This window comes from Balaenoptera musculus, chromosome 20, assembly GCF_009873245.2.
Source record: "Balaenoptera musculus isolate JJ_BM4_2016_0621 chromosome 20, mBalMus1.pri.v3, whole genome shotgun sequence".
NCBI classification, from domain to species: Eukaryota; Metazoa; Chordata; class Mammalia; order Artiodactyla; family Balaenopteridae; genus Balaenoptera; species Balaenoptera musculus.
Window position 1 is genome coordinate 46683610 of NC_045804.1, and position 18896 is coordinate 46702505.

Genomic DNA, 18896 nt, shown 5'->3' on the forward strand with positions numbered 1-18896 from the left:
TCAGGGTGGTGTCGGGAGGGAGGGACGGAAGGGTCGCTCGGTCCCTGAGTGGTGTGGACAGGGGAGGTGAAGGGCAGCGAGGTCGCCTCTCTCAGGGCTGAGGGGGGCCCACGGCAGGCCTCCCTCCTCTGCCGCGGGTGCTTCTCTCCCCACAGTCCCTGCTTTCAGAGCCAGCTGTGTGGCTTTAGGAAGTCACTGTCTTCTCTGGGCTCCTGTTTCCCCCTCTGTAAAGAGAATAAATTGAACTTCATGAGCCCTCTAAGGTCCATCGCACTTGGAGTCTAGGTTCCTGAGTGGGAGCACGAGCAACAGGTGGAAGGGGTCTGTAGCGAAGGGAGGCCTTTGTCCACTCTCCCGGCCCCAGAAACTCTGCCCTGGGCTCTCACCATCATTGTTTCTTTATCGGAATGACAGAACTCTGAACCCAGCGTGTCTTTGTGATTTCTCCTGCTGGGATCATTGAAACCATGGCCCCATGGCCACAGGCTTTCCTCCGTTCACAAATCGCTTTTCTCTTTTCAAAGGATGAGTCTCGAATTAAGGCCACTGTGATGGACGTGAAGCCCGTGGACTACAGAGAATATGGCAGGAGGTTGATCACGAGCATCAGGAGAAACGCCGCGGCGATGTGAGCCGAGCCTGCTGACGGGGCAGGAGTTTGTAGACAGAGGGCTAAAGCGAACTGACCCCCGACCCCCGACCTCCCCCCCCGCCCCCCCGCCTGACGACTCCGTTAGCTGCACGGTGCAGAGCGCCTCTCTGTGGGGGACTAAGCCATTGCCTCTTGTGCTCATCTGGGAACCCACTGGCAGCAAAGGGAAATACGCTCGGAGGGCTGTGGTGTAAACCGTGTCAGACCTGGGGGTCACCTGGCGGGGAGTGTAGTACCAGTCACTCCCTCTGTCTTTAGGCTTTTGTCAGTTTTATTAAGATTTCATTATCTTCAACCAGGAATTATGTCACGAGTAACTGACCCTAAATCTGCAGACAGTGAAATAAATTATGTAAGTAGGATTTCCACTTCTCCAGTGGTGACACCCCCAGGACTCGGGTCCCTTCTCGGGAGGGAGAGCCGAGGAGTGATTGTGCAGCGGAACCTGGGTGTTTCAGTAGGCGTGTCTTCCTAGAATTCAGAGGCTCTCTTTCCAGAGGTGCCACGTAGTTGTTAATGCTTGGAATGGCAATAGGGTAGAATTATTAATCAAAGTCATATCTTTTCTATCTGAAAATATCCTTCCTTCAGGGTCTAATGAACTGAGTCAGATGGGTCTGATATTAATCAAAATTGTCTCTTCTGAGGAAGGCTGATAAGCATTGACTTGCTGTCCCCTAGGGACGTCCAGGCAACTACATACAGAGCACTGCTTTAGTTTTCCCTTCCGTTAATGTTGCATTTTGGTTGGTATGCCTTTTCCACCTGTACATATTTCTTGCATTTGTATGTTTCTTTTCTTGATTAAAGCTATGTTAAATAGAAGGGATTTTGAAAGAAGAAGCCCTTTGTTTCCATTGCTTTGTTTAATAAACAGTATATTCTCTGCTTGTGAATCCTACTTTCTTTGAATGCAAAGGGCTCTTGTAACTGGAAAGCAATTAATTAGCCTTCATAATAAATGTTCTCTGGGGGGAGATGTTAACTCATTACAAACTCGAAGATTAGTCCAAAGCATGGAGATGATTCTTCCTAATGTTTGCAACCCCGAAATGCATCTTTAAAAGAATGAAAATACCAAAAACAAAGAGCCATTGTGCCCTGGAATGCTGATGATCTGGCACTTTGGGATTTTATTGATGTTTACACAGCAGTCTTAACACCAGCCAGGCTTTGAAATGTGAACAGACAGTGAGCTGGTAAGAAAACAGTAATTATGCTACTGGGCTTTTCAGTCGGCAAGAGCATGCCTCCTCTCTGTGTTCCTAATCATATTAATTACCTATCTGCTTGCTGCAGCTCACCGCTTGGCATTTGCTGCGCACCTCTCTCCAAGCATCTAGGCAGCGTCGCAGTCTTCGTGCAGCACCAGGCCCTGGTTTTTAATCTGGGCAAGTGGGGCACGTGGAGGCCCTTGGTGGAGGCGGGCAGTGATCATGTCCTGTCTGTGTCATCCTTAGCTGTCCTCTTTCGGGAGGAACCAGCCGGAGGAACCAGCCGGCGCTAGGCAGGGTGACTCCCGTTTCCCAGAACGTAGAGCGGCCCTTTCTCAGGCCCACTAATTGAGCACATTCTAGTCTCAGAAGATGGCCACTGGGCTGCACTTGATTCTTTGGCCAAGGCCTCAACGATTTTTATGGAAGCTCCTTTCTGTCTGACCTTGCGTGTAAAGCGCTGACTAGAAAATTATACTCTTCAGCACTCTGGTGGATTGACAAATTGTGGGTTAGAAGTGGCAATCTAGCTTTCAGTCCGGTAATGAGTCTTTTATATCCGCTGCTCCCAGCATTGCCTTCTTTCCCCATCACGGCTTCCACCCCGTGAAGAGCACTGACCAACAGTGCGACCCTGACGCGTCTCTGGAACATTGTACCGGCCGCCACGCGTTCTCAATGCCCACGCGGTGACACGAGTACGTCTACGCAGATGCGATTAGAAGTCCACAGGGGATGTTCTGAGATAGGGCGGCTCCCTCAAGGGAGGATGTTTAGCAGATTCCCTACTAAAAATCAAATCACCAGTAGCGGAGCATCAGAAATTGTCTCCACTGTTACGCTTTTAAGAGCTTCAGGTCCCTAAGGGTTGCCTAAATAGATTCTGGCCCACAGTTCTTAGAATTCTCTTGGAGATAGTTTACCTCGAAAGGCTGTTCGTGTTCTATTTCTCATCTTTCACTTAGAGATCAATGTTTATTTTGCGTACACCATGACATCAGCGTTAGGCAATTAGGAAAAAATCTAATCATTTCACCTTTATTTTAAATGGCTCTTGGATTCCCTCCAGTCTCATTGTGAAGGAGGCAGGGGGGAAAAAAAAAAGGGTAATAATCTGATTTCTGTCCATATTTTCAGTGTTTTATGCTTTCCATTAAAGCCTTGCTTATCTCCAGTGTGCTTGTTCTGACTTTTTGAACTGCAGGGTCGAAAACTTCCCCTCCCCGACATTTTTTTCCTGAGTGGCCTGTCTTTGAAAAGTATAAATAACATCGATTGTGGTGTTTAATACACTAATGAAACCCACGGTTATTGATTATATAATTAATATACTGTCTAAAAGTGAAGTTTGGTGGCCCAGTATATAAAGGTTTATATATTGACGTGTTTCTTTGGCAATATGCCTTCTGAGGTTTTATTTATAGAAAATGAAACTGTTCCATCTCCTTTCCTTGTCACTTGTTAGAAAGCCACTTCTCCCCCGAGTAAACTGATTGTTTCCTTATCTCAAAGAGAGGATTTCCCCCCTCGTACTCCCCCTCCCCTTTTTATGCGGTTTGTTAGCTCTTAGTTTTATAATCCACTCTGCTGGTAGAGTTCTGGCTTTCAGAAACACTTTTGGGAACAATCATTTTTTTCCTCAAAAAAGAGAGACTTTAGATGTTTAATTTTCATTGTTTTGGAAAAAAAACTCAACTGAGCATGTTTTATTATTAAGCTGATAAGTATTGTTAATGTCAAGGAAAAAAAGGAAAAGAATGGGTACTGTTAGGACCATTGATTATTTCTTAACACAAGTAATCCATGTTCATCGTAGAAAAGTAACCTGCAGACAAGAAAAAACAAAAAACAAAATTGTCCCACCAATAACTGCTTGTATAGCTGACTACTTTTCTCTATGCTTGTATGTGTATATAGCTTTAACTTAAAAATGGGATGATATTATGCATACTATTTTGTAACACTTTGCTCCTAGCACTAAAGGATGGACCTCTTTCCTACTTCAATAAAAATAGATCTGCATTATTTTTTTTAGATCTGCATAATTTTAATTCGTATTTGCCTATATGAACGTGTAAATTTATTGAGCCAATTCACCTACTGGATATGTATATTTTCTAGCTTTTTAAATTTTATTTTTATTGAGATATAATTGGCATATAATACTGTATTAGTTTAGACGTACACATACTTTCTAATTGTTACCATAAACTCAGATTTTGATAGGCAGAAGTGTTATCCTTTGTTGCACTGTGAAAATGTGTGCCTTCTCTTCTTGCTCTGTACGTTTCTCTGTGCTTTCTTTGCCTCAGTCCAGTGAGAGCTCCTCTGACCCTCAAGGGCTGGCAGGTGATTTGAGCAGGCACTAGAATCCTCTGGAGCAACAGCAGGTAGAAGACCAGGAAGGAGAGGCGCAAGAGAGGCCCACAGCCACCGGTGGCTTCATCCTACCTACCACATGGACGGGGTTGTGGCTGTGAGAGGAGGCTTGGATCCTCTTGTTTTCTGCTAGAAATGGCCTCTTGAACACATCTGACTTGCTTTATAAATCAACCTGATTCTTTATCTAAAGCTATTAATGAATGATTATTAAAAATCTTTTCATTACATTTGCGATGGAGGTTTCAAGTCATTGATAAAAGTATGTAACACCTGTCTTCATTGACCACCTGTGCCACCCTTTCCTTCTAGGTGACTAATTTTGTTGGTTGGTTTGTTTTTTGGCCACACTGCACAGCTTGCGGGATCCTAGTTCCACAGCCAGGTATTGAACTCATGCCCTCAGCAGTGAAAGTACGGAGTCCTAACCACTGGACCGCCAGGGAATTCCCCTAGATGACTTTAAATCAAGATAACCAGGACTTCCCTGGTGGAGCAGTGGTTAAGAATCCTCCTGCCAATGCAGGGGACACGGGTTCAATCCCTGGTCCGGGAAGATACCACATGCTGCAGAGCAGCTAAGCCCGTGCGCCACAATTACTGAGCCTGCACTGTAGAGCTCGCAAGCCACGACTACTGAGCCCGTGTGCTGACAACCTGTGCTCCGCAACAAGAGGAGCCACCGCGATGAGAAGCCCACGCACTGCAATGAAGAGTAGCCCCCACTCCCCACAACTAGAGAAAGCCCGCGTGTAGCAACGAAGACCCAGTGCAGCCAAAAAAAAAAAAAATCAAGATAACCTTGTCCACAAGAACTGCAGTCTATTTGGAGCAAGGCTTGGGGCTAAGTAGTAATATCACAACTCAAATTAAAATTCAGTAAATGGAGAGATCACTGGAGACTGGAGTCATCAGAAAAGATTTCACAAAGAATTGGTTGATTTGAGACTCACAAATTGTATCCTTCATTTAGGTCAGGGGCCATCTGATCTACATGGAGAACACATGCACCACCGGCTAACAGCCATTCATTCCATATTCACCGCTGGCAGATGAAGCTATGTAGATGCCATGAGAGTTAGGTAGATGGCACCAAAGGAAACTGGGCCCCTGTATGAGTAATGTTTGACCATGGTTGAGGTAGGAGGACTTAACATGTATTACCTATTGCCAGACCCCACCTCTTGCACTGGGCTTGTCATAAGAGTTTGTGACTCGCCAGTGAACTTGTGGCTGTTCTTGAGACCGAACCTACCACCTGGCCATTTTTTTACAGCCTTCTAGCTTTGTCAGGTTCTTCATGGCTGTCACCTTGGACCCCCTTACTCCTTAGCTGTTGATAAATCTCCGATATATACTTTTCAAGAAAGCAGTTTCTTTTTCGGCCTTGAATATAGACCACCTGAAAAACAATCCCACCTGCCTCGTGAGAAATATTTATATCCAATTCAAAAGTAATCGTGTAAACTTTTGATAATTGTGAGCCAATCTTACAAAATCGTACGTGCTCCCTGGGGTATTACCCAGTTGGTAATTGGAAGTTTGTGCTGTCATTAAAAATGACAGCTTCCTCAGTTAACATTCTTGGTGCTTGTAAAATGCAGATAACTCAGCCTATATTTAACTTGTGTGGTGCAGCTTCCTTTCCATGGTTAGGTAACCAGGCACTGGTGCCCGGGAAAGCAGGGGAGCTCGCTGCAGGGAACGGCAGCTTTGTGCCCATGAATGCCCTACCCCGAAACGGAGTCAGAACAACCAGGACCTTTTAAAAATAAGCTCCGATTGGACTCTCATCTCTCCTCTCACGGTGGACACTGCTGTTCATGTTGAAGTTTATTTATATCTTCAGTCAGCCATGGTACAGAGGTCATTTCTATTGGCCTAAAATTTTAGAGGCTTATGTTTGCTTCGGAAAGCTGATCTCCCCAGCACGTAGGCTTGGAATGCAAAGCTGGTCTTTGTAGAAGCTCTTCTGCCTCCACAGCAAACCACCCCCTACCACTACCACCACCACCAATTTCTTTCTCCACCATTTATTTAAAATTTGAACAGCTTTCGAAGGTGCATCCCTGTAGACGAGCGCTCCTCCTCTGATGGGCTCTCTCCAGGCAGCAAACCTTCCATGAAGGAGCCACTAATTAAACAGAAAATGGTTTGTCTTGCTTAGCCATGTTCCATGAATCTAGCAGTCAATTTAGAAGATGGGGACATCCTTCTTTATGGCTATGATTTTAATAATATTCCTTTTTTATAGATTTTATTTATCTATCTATCTATTTTTGGCTATGTTGGGTCTAAGTTGCTGTGCGCTGGCTTTCTCTAGTTGTGGTGGGCAGGGGCTTCTCTTTGCTGTGTTGCGCAGGCTTCTCCCGTTGCAATGGCTTCTCTTGTTGTGGAGCACGAGCTCTAGGTGCGCAGGCTCAGTAGTTGTGGCGCACGGGCTTAGTTGCTCCGCGGCATGTGGGATCCTCCCAGACCAGGGCTCGAACCCGTGTCCCCTGCATTGGCAGGCGGATTCTTAACCACTGCGCCACCAGGGAAGCCCCTAATAATATTCTTTTGTCTTCCTGCCAACGGTTAGGGTGTTTGTGTGTGTGTGTGTGTGTGTGTGCGCGCGCGCGCGTGTGTCCTGTTTCTGTCTTCCTCTCCATCTTGAAGAGGAAGATTCGTTGCCATGGACTTTTTATGAATATCCTTATTAAAGTTACTCTTGAAGGATCAAACCCACGCTGAGCCTTCGTGGTTGGAGAGCGGGGCTGTGGGAAAGCGTTTCCATTTGCGGTGGAGGCACGCACAGGGCTTTCGGGGAAGGTGCCTGTCAGTCAAAGGGCTCTCGTGTCGTGAGAGGCCCACTCGGCTCTCTGGCCTTCTCCCTCCGAGGGAGAATGGGAGGTGTTAGCAGGCTTCCCCGGGCACCATCACTCCCGCCCGGGGGGATGTGCACACCCCAGCCAAGCTGCACGTGACTCCTAATAGAACCTTTAGCTCCTGGAGCCGAGTCTCATTTCGTGTGTGTTACTCAAGTGCGGGAGGCTAGGAAAGCAGAGCCCTCTTAATTAGCGACATTCCTGCATCGTAGTGGTGTTCCGTTCGTGACATAATTGTCACAGCAAATTACCAGTTAGGTTAAATATTGAGCTGGGGTAGTTCTCGGAGCTTCAATTATTTGCTCCACTCCGCCCTCCCCACCCGCCCCTACCCTTGCCATCACCTGCTATCCTGCACTTCTAACTTGATCTTCTGCCAAGTGGTAGCTTTTAAGTGAGGCTTAGAGAAGATACACTTTACAGCGGGAGCAATAAATCCAGCTTTGGGCAAGTTATAGGATGCCAGGAACATCTGAATGAGGGATACAGTTTTTGCTCGGCGTGGGAGGGGGCGTAAGCTGGATCATCTTTTCCGACTTCTAACTCCAGCTATAAAACTGCTGGGTCAGTCGGTATATCTAGCGAGGCTGTTTCCTGATGTGAAAACCCCATTTGAGATGCCACAAGAAATGCAAAGGAAATAAATATGACTCGGTCCCTTGTCTCCAAATTTAATCCCTCTGGGGGAAGACCCACAACATGGAAGAACACTTCTTATAAACAAGCAAAGAAATAGCAGATTGAGTGTGTGGTGTGGGAAAGGAGCGGGTGGAGAGGAGAGAAAAGACTCTGGTGGAGGCAGTCCCAACACGTGTGAGTTGTCCTCGTAAGGGCGAGAAAATGGATTGGCAGGGAGAAAAGAGAGGTCCGTTTCCAGCTGAAGGAACGGCACACGCGTAGGCTCGGGAGCAGGACAAAGAGAAGCAGGTGTGGGTGATAGCAAGTAAATCAGCGTGCTTCAAGTGATGGATCTTTGTAGAGAAATAGTAAGCCAGATTGCTGAACATCAGGAGAGCGGCCTAGACCTTGATTTTCTCGGAGCTTAATACTTAAGCCCTTTGGAATGCGGGTCCCAGCGAGCGTCCTTTGTCTTTAATTGACCAATTGTCGGCTGCTCCTAGAGCTGGTGTTCTGGCCAGCCAGGTACCCGGGAGGATTGCTCCAGTGCGGCCTCTCTGCTTAGCCAACTAAACAGCCGAGGAAATCCTGCAGGGGATGTTACTGGAGTGTTGTACACTCCATTCCTCACAAGCTTCATGCTGGGCAGCTCATTTTCTTTGGACAAAGATAGACTGGCTCCCTCTCTTGTTGATGGAATGAAAATTCTCCCTCGCATTATGGCTCATGTGATAGCTTTGGAGGCAGTGCTGTGGGGATAACGAAGAGTCTCTTAATGGCTCTAGTTAAACCCAATAATATCACTCGATCAACCTTCAGCCGGCTGTGGGATTCTAACCCAGTTTTGTATTCCTCAACGTCTAATACCCGCCACTGGCATCTTCAAAGCGCTAAGACAGCACTGGCCATCACTCCCCCGTTTCCTGGAGCATATTTACAAACCGGCGCTCATTCCTTGACTCTAGGGCTGTGCCTCCTCCCACTCCAGCTCCTCGGCCGAGGTCAGTCTCCTTGAAAAAACTGGGGAAGTCCAAGTTATTTCGGCCCCAGCATCAGGCTTCTCAGGCTCTTAGCTACTGGCCTGCTGGTTTAGTGCCCCCAAAGGAAGAGAACTCATCTTATTCCGGAAAATGGGGAACTGAATTTGCTTCAGGACCTGCCTAGGTCTAATTAGTCCAGTCTGTAAGCAGGGTTTGCCCCGCGTGTGAGGTGCGTGTGCACGCATGTGGCATGTGCACGCGCGTGCCCTCGGCTGCAGTAACCCGTGCTCAGCAACGGCTGCTCCTCCCTCAGGTGGGCCCACCTCAGTCCTGTTCTCAAGACAGCTCTGGTGCATGAGGCCACCTTACAACCCCTTGGCCTTCCAGAATTTCCCATATTCACCCCCAAATGGAAAAGTAGCCAAGTGGATATGAACGGGTCAAGGCAACTTTCAGATGCGCTTGAGTGAACTAGGATATACGCCCCTCCCCCGCCCCCCGGGGCAGAGGAGGGGGATGGCGAGGGAGCAGGAGAAAAGGTATAGGTGAGGACAGAGGTCATTTTAACCTAAATTAAATAATGGAAATGACAATTATGAACAGCACTGAGAGCAAGGCAGCCAGAGCTCCCTGACCATGACAAATGGCTCTCCTGGGGAACGGCGCGCGGCCTCCTGTCCTGGACGTGGGGGGAAGGGGTCCCTCCACCAACCAGGGCTGAGGCAGGGCCTTCGCTGCCTGATTTAGCCTGGAAGTTAAAATCGCTGGAGCAGTTTACAGAAACACCAGAGTGAGCTGTGGCCCACAATCAGTAGGCAGGATCCAGAGATGATGGCGTAAACGTTTCAAATGTGCTCAGGGTAATTAGTTTTGAATTACCATGTGCATATTTTAAACATTTAAATGATCATCCCAGGTTTTCGAAAACAGTTCACACGGCTTCGTGTCGCTCACCCTCCCGGCGCAGCCTCCCCGCGGGAAAGCAGCCGGCGCTGGGCTCGGGATGGAGCCAGGTGGATGGAGCAGAGCGGTTCTGCGGCTTCCGCGGCGAGAGAGGAGAGCTGGAGCCACGCTAAGCCCTCGGATCAAGCGGGATTAGGCCGCAGCCCCGGTCCTGGCGCAGCCTGCTCACCCAGGACTTTCCTTCCTCCAATCCAGTGTCGTCTATGCCAGTTTTTCAAAACGATTTGTTCAGCTTTTACGTTTTCCATTGTGCATGAAAATGCAATTCCCTTTGGGTAGCTTTTTTTTTTTTTCCATTTTATTTTATGAAGACCTTGGACAGCTGGGAAACTTGAAAGATGATTAGCCAGGTAGGAATGACATGTGGGGTTTTACACCGGCGACCATGTCCACCAGTCAAGTTCCAGCAACTTCAGTCCCTCCATGTTTAGGCCAGAATGCAAATAGACGTTTCTAAAATCCCTAACTCAGTAAACAGCAGAAAGGGCAAGGGCTTTCATGCCACAACCCTGCGGCCTCTCTCCTCTTACAGGAATTACTAAAGGAGGTGCACGCTGGTATCTTACAGAGGACCTTTCTAGGTCCTTCCTGTTTGGGGAGGGGGGCTGTTTATAAAGTCAGGTCTCTAACTTAATAAAGGACCTTAATTTAGAGCAGAGGCTTAGAGAGCCGCCCGGTATCCTTTTCTCCTGTTAAATGATGTTCCTCCAGCAGGGGGAGCTGGGAGAATAAAAACTATGAGCCCTTGTCTAGGACCTTTTGAGTGGGAGCTATCTATGCTGAGATCCTGATTGAATGAAAATTGTTCATTATGCAAACTGTGTGGTTCGATACACAGAGGCAGCCCCCAGGCACAAACCCCAAGTAGTTGCTTTTTCTCTCTGCAGATTAAAACATATGAATTGCTTTGATGTAATCTTAGAACAAATCCTAATAGAAATTTTATTTCTTCTGAAGTTGCCTGTCATTTCTTATTGCCCCCCTTCTTCTGTCCTATTAATACCCTTACAGTCAGGGATATATGCAGCAGAGTTTAGGCTGTATCTGAGGATGGGAACAGTGTGCTTTCCTTGGCAATGGCCCGGGTTATTTAAATACACGTACACTGCTTGCAATATGTTTAATCTTTTGGTTCCCACCGCTCCCCCCCCCCGCTATTTATCATCTTAATGGAATGCTACAGAATATCACATTATGCAATGTGTTTAAATTGATAAATTATATTAGAAAAATATTGGATCGGATTTTTTTAATGGTAAGTGGGTTTTGTTGAAATATTTTCTCATTAGTAGATCAGTGGCTTGCAGGGTATGCGTTGTAAGGATTTGGGAATAAGCTATATTTATGACCTATTTGGCTAATTAAAATTAAAGCATAATTTTAGCATGAAGTTCCTGCAAGACTTTGCAGAGAGGGTGGAGGAAGCAACTTGCCCAAATCCGGCTACTTTTAAAGTCAGTTGCCATAACAACTTCACATGAGCCATATTTTTACTTGAAAATTCCTTTTAGGATTCGGTTGCTATAATAATATGCCTCAGCTCTTTTTAGGAGGCATATTTTCCTATTTTCCTTTTGTGATCATTTCAAGGCTTTCAATACTGTAACAAAAATGACCGTGTAAATAGCTCAACTCTTCCTTCTTCCACAGAAGCAGAGTAGCCCCCCAGAATGGAAGTGTGGGCTACAGGGAATTCTTCTGCAGGGAGGGTTCTCCCAGACCACGGGGGAAGAGGGCCACGTTCTAGGGGTCCATTGCTGCAGGAGCCAGTGTCCTTGTGGGTGGGAATCATTAAGCCAACAGAATTTTCTGAAGTGTGACTGTTCAGCTTTTCTGTGTCCTGGGGGTTTTGCATAAGGCAAAGGCCGGTCTGTATTCTGGAGGCCTATCGGCTGCCGTCAACTTGTCGTTAAGAGGACCTACTGGCATTTGATTACCAAGTGAGGCAATTCCCAAAGTATTTACTTAGAAGCAGAGTCGTAGCAGAGTAAAGTTCAGTGCCCTTTCTTGCACTGTTTAGCTGTTAACCTTCATTCATTAGACGATATGACCTCAGAGAAGCACTTGCATCCAAGATCTTCCGGCCACAGGTACACCAGAGGGGACTAGTTGCTGACAGCCTTCCAGCTCTCTCTGGGGCTGACACTGTCATTGCTAAGGGCAAGCTCGGGGTCCCAAGAAAAAGGTTTTGCAAGTGGGAAGAATATGGAATTTCAAAAGATTTATGGTCCCATCTCCTTGAAGGAACTCCGCTGTTCCTGCTCACTTCCTGTGTCCCTTCCCGGGCGGAAGCTGCAATCAAGTCTCTGAATTGACCCCACTGTGGCTTTAGTGACCATAGCTCCTCTTTCTGGGTCTTTCCATGGTCCTTCCTCCCCCTCACCCATCTTTCCTCCTCCCACCCCAGCTCTTTGGTGGGATCTCGAATTGTCACATCTTTCCTGGGACTCTGAGGCTTGCAAAGGAGGATAGTAAAGAAAAGAGGGGACCTGATGTCTCTCCTTCCTTCCCCCGGGGGTCTCTGTAGTGGGCAGCCCACTTCGCCTCCTGATGTCCTTACCTGTGCAGTGAGGGTAGCGCTTTCCTCCACCCCTGCTTCAGAGGGCGGAAGTGAGGATCAACTGCAATGATTTGTGACAAAGAGAAAGCATAAACCCCTCTATAAATGTGCCAGGGATAATAAGTGTTATATTTTCTCCTCTGGGTGAAGCAGGCTTTGGAAGTATGGAGCTTATACTCTAGAAAAATCAGCTGGGCTGGATACAGGAGCTGCTCTTTCCAGAGCTCAGCAGTGTGTCTCTGAAGGAGACTTTGGTGAAGGTTTGTGTCTGTTTGGGAATGCTCAACCTTTTGATTGTTCCGTACACGTCTGCTGAAATGTAATACTTGACATTTCTCAACCACCGGTTGTGCTTTTTTTGTTTTCCGCACACCGAATGTAACTGAACTATATGTTCAGGGAAATGGAAATAAAACATGATTGCTTGGTTTCGATATGAAGCTGGAGTTTCTGCTTCATCCTCATCCTCCTTTGAGGACTTTCATCCTTTTGCCACATTCTGGGCCCCCGGCATTGGAAGCAGACTGTTCCTTCACACAGGAGGGAGGCAGCATGGGGTGGGGATGGGGGCACAATATGAGGGCTCTGCAGTCAGACCGATCTGGGTTCAAATCCCATATCCTCCACTTATCTGACCTCAGAATTCATTCCCTCATGTAAAAAGCACGGATGATAACAGCCCATGCCTTTCAGGCTGTTGTGAAGATTAGAAATAATACTTGTAAAGCATCTAGCATATAATGGGCTAAATTCAAAAACTGCAGTGATGATTGCTGTCCGTGCTCATGGAAGGGCTGAAATTCCTTTGGTCAGTCTGGCCCCACTGCCAGTGCCCTGTGTCCTCGGGGAGGGGCGATATTTTCATTCCCTCAACTGATTAGAATGAGACAGCTTCTGAGCCCGGGGGTGACCTTTATTTCCAGAGTTCCTGAAGGCAAATCTGGGACAGTGTGTGGACAACATTCCAGGTAAGCCGTTTTGACTCAGCTGAAGAAAGTGTTTTATAATGATCAGAACCGACCAATGACATGAGGTCACTTTAGAATATAATGAGCTTCCATACGTTTTCCATTAAGAAAAGGCTGGTGGGACTTCCCTGGTGGTGCAGTGGTTAAGAATCCGCCTGCCAGTGCAGGGGACACAGGTTCGAGCCCTGGTCCGGGAAGATCCCCCATGCCGCGGAGCAACTAAGCCCGTGCGCCACAGCTACTGAGCTTGTGTGCCACAACTACTGATGCCCACGCACCACAACTACTGAAGCCCATGCGTCTAGAGCCCGTGCTCTGCAACAAGAGAAGCCATCGCAATGAGAAGCCCGCGCACCGCAACGAAGAGTAGCCCCCGCTCACCGCAACTAGAGAAAGCCCATGCGCAGCAACGAAGACCCAAAGCAGCCAAAAATAAATAAATAAATAAATAAATTTTTTAAAAAAGAAAAGGCTGGTATAACACAACATTGTAAAGCAACCATACTCCAATAAAATTTAGTAATAAAGAAAGAAAGAAAAGGCTGGTAAACATTTGCAAAGCCCCTGTAGGAGAAGAGCCCTGTGCTTGGTCCTTGAAGCTCAGAGGACAGACTGTGAGGAGGAACATCCTGGCTGCAGGGCTTGGCTTAACACCTCCCTCTGATTCCCTTCCTCCCCGGGGATTCCTGTGGGGAGATGCTCTGTCGTGGCCTGCCATCTTAGAAACCGCCTCCAAGGTTTCTAAGGTTCTCAGGGCTGAGTGACACTCTGAGACGGGAACATGGCTTTGAAAAGTGTTGCCTGGCTTTGAGGAAAGGCTCGGTGTCCCTGCGGCTTTGTTACAGAGCCAAAGTTACAGACAGGTGCCTCAAGGGCAGGCAGAGGGTCCATTGGGTGGTGGACTAGAATGAAGGCTTTGCCTGGGAGCAGTTCCCCAGATGGCTTTGGCTGTCACTGCGGGTTGAATGGTGTTTCCGCAAAAGATAAGTCAAAGGGAACCCGTGAGTGTGACCTTATTTGGAAAGAAGGTCTTTGCAGATGTAATTATGTTAAGGATCTCGAGATGAGATCATCCTAAATTAGGGCGGACCCTAAATCCAATGACAAATGTCCTTAGAAGAAAAGGATTGAGGACACACAGAGGAAGTGATGTGAGGACAGAAGCAGAGATTGGAGTAATGCTTCTTCAAGCCAAGGACATCAAGGAATGCTGGCAGCTACCAGAAACTAAGAGAGGGACGTGGAGCAGCTTGTCCCTCAGAGCCATCAGGAGGAAACAACCCTATCGACCCCTTGATTTCAGACATCTGGCCTCCAGAACTGGAGAGAAGAAACGTCTGTGGTTTTGAGCCATCCAACTTGTGGTCCTTTGTTTTGGCAGCCCTAGGAAACTATATAGCTGTTGTTCTGCCATCTTGAATTCTCTCATGCTCTTCACGCTGGGGCAGTAAGGGAAGCCATGGGCTAACTCAAGTGGCCATCATATTCCATGAACAACTGGCTCCCTTGATGCTGGGGCTGTTCTGTTAGGCTCCTCAGCTCAGGACTCTCCCTTCTCTATCCCCAAGTGCTCCCTGGTATCTGCTTCCTTCTGCACCAGGTACAATGGTGTTGTAGTCTTAGTGGCTGGGGTTTTATTGCTTAATGATGTCTGAGCCACAGCATGAAGGAACACGGGGCCATCAGCACAAGGCCCATGCCCCGTGCAAAAAAAAAAGGCACATCATCAACAGGAATAACATTTTTGAAAATCATCTTAAAAAAAAAAAAAGATAGCACCAAGCATGCAATAAACAGCGTTCAACAACAGTCTGCCAGCCATAAATTTAATCTGTTTTGACCTGGCCACAGCTGTTTTCCTCTCATTTCTTCAGCATCTTATGCTGAACTGGCAGTGGCCAAGTGCCCATTGTCACTGGCAGTGAGTTTTCATGTTGAAAGACACTTTAATGAGAGAGTTGCACCACATTCTGCACCTCGGTGGGTATTGTCCCCTCAGCAAAGTTTGTGGTTAACGAGTTTGGGGTTTTGATCTCGAAAGCACTAGGGAGATAAGCTAGGAGGCCTGGCAGTGACATTCCTTTGGAGACAGGCATGAGCCAGCGCTCTTTTCCAGGAGCTGCAGATCAGCCTGTAAGGGGTCTGGAGGCGGACCACACAGGAGGGTTGGGGATACTGGGTTATTTCATCCCGCTCACCGGCACGCCCACCCGAGCCCCCTGCTTTCTCCTGGGAGAACACCAGAGCCCCCGGGTACACTTCCTTGAGCTATGGTGGCCCGTCCTGCTTTTCAGAAAGATGCATTTCTTCCCAGTGCAGCCCAGCATTAGCATGGAAATAGAGACATCATTCTTGAGGGGACCTCTGTTGACATCTTCCTCAGACATCAGAGCTGGGGAATCAGTCCCTGGGCTGTGCTCTGAGCAGAGAGGATACATTTATCCTGTCTCCCAGCAGGTGGTTCCCAAGAAGCCCTTGCCTTGGACCCTGTGGCCACAGAATGTCAAACATCCTGCCGTCTTGAATTCTCCTGGCCTGGCTTGGATGTCTCGGGAGCAAGTGGACTTTTTCATTCCTGGGATTAATAAGAACCTTTCAAACTGTTTTTTTCTCTTTCTTTCTTCTTCCTTTTTTTTTCCCGTTTAATATTCTTTTCTGTCTATGTGAAAGCAGCAAGTGCTGAGTGCTGCTGAGAATGACAGGAGTTGTCAAAAGTGAAAGAGGAAAGGATTGCTGGCAGCTATCAGCAACAGCCACAGCTGAAGGTGCATGATGACTGTCTCCCACGGCGGGCCCATGACAGCCAGATTGCCACCCGTCTGCAGCCCTGGGTGGTAACGAGGAACTCAAGCACCAGGGTACGCTTGAAATGACGGAACGTTTAAACCACGCCCGTCTACTGTCCACGCACCTCTGCTTGGCTTCTTAATTATCGGCAGCACCTGACTTCCGAGGAATCCTCTTGTGCCCATGGAATCCATTTCCTCATCCTCGTGCGGACACGCGGTGGCCTCACGTGTACGGCGGGGTGATATGTTTTGTGGCCACGGATTGCGATTTAGGGGAGAAGGTTGTGATCCGTGAGGCCAGAGAGAGAGGCTGGGAGAGAGGAGGTGTCTTTGGCAGAAAGGCAGCTTGTCTTTAATGGAGTCCTTAGCGGGAGCAGAGGGAGGGGCGCTGGAGGGAGATGCAGGAAGCTGCAGCGCGAAGTGTAAATATGATGATTGTTGTCTCTTTCGCGGGAAGTAAATAAATCAGCTTGGTGTAGATTCGAGAGGTAGCTGGTGATGCTGTGTACTTACACAGCGTCCCAAACCTGGCCTCTTCAGAGCCATCCTGATGTTGATTCATTACGCCTCCACCAGCCCACCAAGGGCGGGAGGTGGAGAGAATTATTATCCCTCCTCTAAACCAAGAGACTGAGAGAGGTTAAGAGGCAGTAAGTTGGGAGTCAAAGGCGGCCGTCCCAGCAGCCCATCCAGCGCTTCCTCCACTAGATCATGCCCCACTTAGAAGCAAGTAATTGTCAGGTAACCTATTTTTCGGGGGCTAATTTCAGCATATGAGGGCTTTGTCTCCTCTGTATATTTCTTTACCTGAAAAACGTATGAGCTTATGGAGCAGGAAAGAAGGATTTTAATCATGTGCCCAAGCTCATCTGGGGGCCAAAGGTCCAAGCGAGAGAGAGCAGAGGATGGGGGACCCTCGCCCCAGCCCCCGGTCCCACCTGCGTGGAGTCCCTTTAGCACACAGATGAAACGTGGAAGGGAAAATGCGTATATAGGTGGAATCACGAGGCTTGTGGCCTTGGGTTTCCTGAAAATATGGATCTGAAATGGCTTTCTCATCAAGAATCTGTTGACCAAGTGCCGTGAGGGAGGGCTCAGCCTGGGACAGGTAGTCAGATGCTCAGCAGTGGTGCTGAGGCCGTGGGGCAGCAGCTGGGGTTTGCAGGTGGGTGGATAGTGCACAAGCCTTTGTCATCCCGGCCTGGAGTTCAACCCTGGCTGTAGGACGGCAAAGCCAGGCAGTGAGGAAGGGGTGAGATTCAGATGTCGGAGGGGGGAGTTCGTTGGAATAATTCTCCCGCAGTTCTGCCGCCACACACTGGACCGTCCGGAGCTCTCCTCACCCCAAACCCTGCAGCTCTCCTGGGCTTCCTGAGAATGGGAGGGAGAGGAGGCGAGCTGCCGGTGGAGCTCTGCCGTGTGTGTTACCAAGGAGCAGGTCCCCAAAGGCCAGTGTGCAGAGCCTCCACCGAGTCCCACACGTCAGGGTGGGCGTCTCACCGGTGGCTCAGCAGATGGATGCAAACCCAGGCACGTGGCTCCTCCTCCGAGGGAAGGCACATCTGGGCACGCCTGCCCAGGCGTCCCCGCCGCCCCTTGCGTGTCCACAATGGGGAAAGGAAGCAGTAGGAATCCTAGGCCCGGTTCACTTATCCTGAAACCGCAGGGCTCAGACTGATCCCAGCTATATTGGGCAGGCCCTGCGGGGACGTAATAATATGTGTTCAGCACTGTTGCAGGGACCTGCCACCATTATAGCCGTCTGACGCAGTCTCGCTCCCCCTTCTCTTCCATCCCTCCCCTTCATTCTCTCCCTTCTTCTCCTCCCCACCCCCCTTCTCTGGCTCTTTTTTTCTCACTCAGCCTCTGCTGAATTCTGCATTGACATCAGCACTTCCAAAAACAACAACAAAGGAAAGTAGGTCACTGGCAGTTCCAGGTCGGAGCTGGGCCCTGGTGCCCGCTGAGTCAGGGGGTGCGGCCCCTCTCACGGAGAGCAGAGGGACGCCCCAAACTCTGCGCCCACTGCCTTGTAAGTGGAGCTTGGTTCCCACCCCCGCCCCATGTTCTTAGGGGGAAGAGTAGGTACAGGCACGTACACCGTGTGTTTGCACGCTGGCTTTGGACAAGGCAAAGGTGGGGTTCCTGCACCGAGAGCAACGTTCCATACACTCGCTCTGGTCCTGTTACAGTGCTGGGGTTCAGGGGCCCGGGGTGCACACTCCCGGTCCTGTGAGTGGGAAGGCAGCCTGCGAATACACACGTTTATTCACACACATGTGTACACAGGCCTACCTCCTCTGCCCTGTTCCTCAGGGCCTTCACACGTAATATTTCCTCTGCTCTCTGTGGTCATGGGACTCCCAGTTCTACTTGAAAGGTTACCCAACACGCTAATTGGGACTCCTGCTATGATTAAAAAGAAATTTCAGATTAGAGCCACCATGCCATAGAGCTCGGGAAGAAAACAGCTCTTTATAAATGCAGCTGGAGCCGACTTTAGAGGTTTTTTTTTTTTCTTCTAACTTTGAAAACAATTGCATCTTGCTGGTGTTTTGCCCATGATGAGTCAAGTGCAAAAAGCCACCCGGTAGGGCTCAAATCATAAAGAGAGGGTCACTTACAAGGAGATAAAGTTGCAGCTTCCCCCCAACCCAGTCCCCCTTTTAATACAATAGCCGTAATGGAGTTCTCTCTGTGAGCCCAGATCCTTCCTCTGCCAGCACCTCGGGCGTCCTGACTTGGGAGATGCCCGCATCCATTCTGGGTCAGCCTTTGCCCAGGATAAAGCTTTTATGAGCAGCCGAGGGTGAGGAGCACATTTCAATCAAGCTCCCTGAAGCGATTAGCTCTGGAGGTCCCCAGGGGTGGCCGGGGGGAGATTTAAGCTGCGGTCAGTCACCGGC

General features: G+C 48.6%; 1 protein-coding gene across 2 annotated transcripts in view; it reads left to right on the forward strand.

Moving 5' to 3' along the window:
* Positions 1 to 1548, forward strand: part of RPA1 (replication protein A1) — a 51475-nt gene extending 49927 nt beyond the window's left edge. The window contains exon 17 of one of the 2 annotated variants that reach the window (XM_036836824.1): positions 525 to 1548. In XM_036836824.1, coding sequence (XP_036692719.1) covers positions 525 to 632 — 108 coding nt within the window. In that variant the 3' untranslated portion in view covers positions 633 to 1548. The remainder of the gene's footprint in view (positions 1 to 524) is intronic. The other variant, XM_036836825.1, reaches the window with a different exon arrangement.
* Positions 1549 to 18896: the final 17348 nt, after the last annotated feature.